Here is a 4,603-nt window from a genome sequence, read left to right as displayed (position 1 = left end):
ATTTTATTACAGAAGTTTGCTTTAAGGGTGATTCTCTTAAAAAGAACAAATTATTTGTGCCCAATTTTTGGACGAGGTTTTTGTTAAAAAATAATAATATTAATTTCAATTAATAAACATTCTCCCAGCCATACGATAAAATTCAACAAATTTTTATGGGATCACTAAAGAAAATTTCAAAAAAATGGCAAACAACTGAATTATTGAATGAAAACTAGTGTTAAAACTCCATTCCGTAACTCCATTCCGTAACATCAGTTTTTATTCAATATTGCAGTTATTTTACCTTTTTTTAAAATTTTCTTTAGTGGTCTGATTGAAAATTGTTAAATCCTAACGTATGGCTGACAGAATTTTAAATAATTTCAATTAATTTTCATATTTTTTAACAAAATATCTTAAAAGCGCAATTTGTCCTTTTTGAGAGAATCACCCTTAAATATCTAGAAAGAAATTATTAATTTAATAATTGTTAAATTTATTGTTTTATTTTACATTGCCATAATAATTTTTAATAATTGATATATTTAAAAAAATGTTTCGTTATATAAACGTTCAAAACTTTTGGCTTATATGTTTTTCTTTGAGCTATTAATTGAACAGTCCTACACTTTAAAAGATATTGAACATTGAGTCGCTTGAAACTTGTTTTTCAGGAGTTTTTGGGGTTGCCGATAACGATTCTAAAGTCAGATTCTCAAAATTTTTAAAATTCATATTAGCCGATCTAAGATGACGAACTATATTTTTAAAATCGAACGTAATTTACTAAAAAAATGTTTTTAATTTTTGAAATATTTTTTAAAAATATTTGCATACATTAACATAATGACTATTGTATCAACAGTTCATTTGTGGTTAGGTAGGAAGCAGTTAATTGTTGCAGACAGGCAAATTGGGACTTTACAAGTATTAAAAAAAGTATTTAGTAAACTTTGGTAGGGGAGAGTGGGGCAAAACGGGGTACCTTTTTGGAATTCTCGGTTTACAAAGAATCTATCACATAAATTAGTTCAAATCTCGTTGAAAATTCTTCCTTGAACATTAGAGAATGAGAAAATGAGGTCGATTCCATGAAAAAAAAAATTTGATCAATTTAAACCAGGTTTTTAAAAACAATGCAAAGTACCCGGTTTTGCCCCGATGGTGGGGCAAAACCGGGTACTATCAAGAAAATATATAAATCATAAAATATTCTTTAACTTTTTGTTCAATTATTATTATATATCACTTAAATTATAGAAAATAATTAATATTCAATAAATTTAATCAAAATATATTATATTAGTAATGAATAACAGCAGTTAAATCTTTTAAGACGAAATTTTTCATATTTTTATTAATTTTTTAACGTTTATTTATCGATATGGTAAATAATTGATATACCGAAAGTTAAACATTGCTCTCGGAACATACATGTCGATTCTTTGGAGAAAAAATTTAAATATGCATAGTGTAATGTATTTATGTATATCCGGTTTTGCCCCGCACTGCATTTTTTAACAAAATGTAAAATTCTCAGCTTATTGTTAATAATTTAACAATTACTTTTATTGAAAATTATTCGTAAATAAATGCTGAAAAAGATGTTATACTTGCCGAAACGAATATATCGACACAAAAAGTTTTATAAGTGATTTACTTTCGATAAAAAATGGATTTTCTTTTGACCTATTTAAAAGTCGCATAAAATATAATAAATAAATTTTTATATAGTGGTTATATAATTAAAATGATGTTGGTTGTAATATAAAAGATATATGTAATGGGTGACACAAATGAAAATACCTATCATGGAAAACTGGGGGTAGCCGGTTTTGCCCCACTCTCTCCTACTAGTTTTGTATTGCAATGTTTTTAGATCTGTTGTGTTCGTAATCGATGACGCCTAAAGACCTAAGGTACCAAATTTTAAGCAAATCCAAATAATTTTTTATTTTTTTGTCGGTCATACTGAAACCACCATTTTGATTCTTGAATATTTTGAAAATCATATTTTCGATTTTTATTCAGAGACCACAAAAACATTCGACTAACAAGTTTTAACAAAATTTAAACGATTTTTCATTTTTCTTCTGCCATATTGGATCCGCCATATTCAATATTGAAAATTTTAGAAATTTAATTTAGAATCGCAATCCGCGATTTCAAAAACTCCTGAGTAATAAACTTTTAAACAAATTTAAACAATTTTTTTCGCCCGACATATCAGATCTGCCATTTAAAATAAAATTTTTTTAAAATTTTGACTTTAGATCTATAATCAGTGACCCCAAAAACTTTAATTAAAACCTTTTTATAAAATAAGAAGCTGTTACCAAAAAGTTTACACAAAGGGTTAATGTTCACTGAATAATAAAAAAAATTATTCTAAAATACAATTTAAACGGAAAAAAATAATCAAACCTTAGATTTTTATATGACGCTCGGCCCTTACAAGTAATTTTGTAAGAAACTAATTGGGATCTAATGATATTGCCATTATTCTTTAAAAATATGGTTAATTTTCACATTACCACTATCTTTCATTAAATTGAAACCATAATTGTTTTTAAATATTATACGCGAAGTTATTACATAAAAAATATTTTTAGGTTACCTAAGTAAGGGGCTGTTCACAAAATACGTAACGCTTTTTTGTAAAATTTCAACCTCCCCCATGTAGTGCACAGTTACATACATTAGCGCCATTTTTTTGGCTGACCGTAACAAATAGCTTGATCTCCTCCTCCCCCTAGATGTATTACGTATTTTGTTAACTGCCCCTAAATGACATATCATTAATTTTTGATATGATCAATAAAACTCAAGTTCTATCTTTGTTTTCATTTGTAAATATGGCTAACATAATGGTATTAGGTATTATTTCAACAAAGACAAGATCTTTAAAATTAACAAAAAAAATTAAAAAATTTTATCAAGTTACATAAAAATTAAAATCAAATATCTAAAATTGACAGTATATCGCTCTTAACACTTTAAAAATCTATGACAGAGCAAATCAATATAATCCATAGGCTATTAGAGAGTTTCCTTGACAGAACCCGATTGAAACCTTATGATAGATCTAGTCTAGATTGCCACAACAGTATTTGTCAGGGGTTAGCCATTTATTCTAGTCGAGATTGATTTGGTCTGGGCCGTACTAAAATACAATATAATATGTAGAAAAGTTGATAAATTTCTATCATATTAACATATATATTAATATAAAACATTAAACATTTTTAAAAACAATTTTTTAAAATAATTAATTAATTTTTTACAATTTTAACAGACGGCAACGTGAGAAGCAAGAAAAGTTAAAGAAATCTGCAATTAAGGAATCAAGAAAGGAATTTGATGAAGAAAAGGACATTCCATTTGGCAACATCAATTACGAAAATGAAAACTTCCAGGTAAGTGGTAATATGGAAATGATGTTACAGGTAACCGTGGATAAAGAGAGAAAGAACGAAGAATATGAGATAATAGAAGAAGTAATGGAAGAAATAGAAGAAGTAATGGAAGAAATAGAAACAGTAATGGTAAAAGAAGATGGAAAAGATGTTATGAAAGAGAAACAAATCCAAAATGAAGTTGAGGTAAGAAATTATATAACAGACCTTAAATGTACTGAAGAAGAAGTAGAAATAGTTGAAGAGTTAATGGAGGAAATTGAAATGATTATAGAAGAAGATAAAGAAAAAGAAAAAAATGGACTAACAGAAGTTGTAAAGAATCAAGTGGAATTAGGACAAACAAACGCAAAAGAATATGAGATAAAGAAAAATTTATTATTACAAGAGAAAAAACAGTTATTTGAAGTTGTAGATACATTAGATCAAGTAATAGTGAAAGAAAAACTAATAGATTTTCAAACAGATAAGGAAGAAGAAGACGAAGAAGAACAAGAGGAAGAAACGATAACAGATCTTAAAATAGATGACCCAGAAGCGGACGAAGAAGAAGAAATAATGGAACAAAAATTAGAAGAGAAAGAAATGAAAGAGATAATTTGGAAATGTGACATGGCATCAAATGGAAGCGATGACGAAATTGAGTATCTTATTGAAAACGAAGAACAAATTCAAGAAGAAAATAAAGAAAAAAGAGATAAATCTAATGTGAATAACAAATTTAAGAACGTGAAAATATTGAACGAATTTACTACTCATGAAAGGGAGATTTCAATGATGACGCATGTCATAAATGATACTCTGAAGAAAGTCGTAGTAGAAAACAATCACAAACGTGGTTGTTTAACCCTTTAATGGCCGAGTTCTTTGTCGTTACTTTAGACTTATAATGTATATTAGATTTAATTACTAAAGTATTCAGTATGAGAAAAAAATTTTTTTTAACATGTTTCACCCCTTAAAACCACCCCCACGGTACATTACTACCCCAAAAAACTGATATTTAACCAAATTGATGAATTAAATATTTTTCAGCTCTTATCTACTTTTTATTTATTTATAAACATTGCCTGGTTGCTTAAAAATTGAAAAGGATCAATAACCCCTTGAAAACACCCTTAAAGTCAAATAATCATCCCTTGACGGTGAAAGTTTTTGTAAATGATTAAAAAAAATCTATAGATTCTAATTGCTTCTAAATTATA

At 27.3% G+C, this 4,603-nt stretch overlaps 1 protein-coding gene across 1 annotated transcript; it reads left to right on the top strand.

Annotated features, from left to right (window-relative positions):
• Window positions 1–828: 828 nt before the first annotated feature.
• LOC127277839 (DNA ligase 1-like) lies at window positions 829–4,253 on the top strand. The gene is made up of 2 exons (XM_051299230.1): window positions 829–890; window positions 3,278–4,253. The coding sequence occupies exons 1-2, from the start codon at window positions 829–831 to the stop codon at window positions 4,251–4,253; spliced, it is 1,038 nt and encodes a 345-aa protein (XP_051155187.1).
• The last annotated feature ends 350 nt before the right edge of the window (window positions 4,254–4,603 follow it).

The sequence above is a fragment of the Leptopilina boulardi genome, unplaced genomic scaffold (assembly GCF_019393585.1).
Source record: "Leptopilina boulardi isolate dan_hultmark-lab unplaced genomic scaffold, ZJU_Lbou_2.1 LbouV2_183, whole genome shotgun sequence".
Lineage (NCBI taxonomy): Eukaryota > Metazoa > Arthropoda > Insecta > Hymenoptera > Figitidae > Leptopilina > Leptopilina boulardi.
Note: the sequence above shows the minus strand (reverse complement) of the source record. Positions and strands in the feature narration are given on the sequence as shown.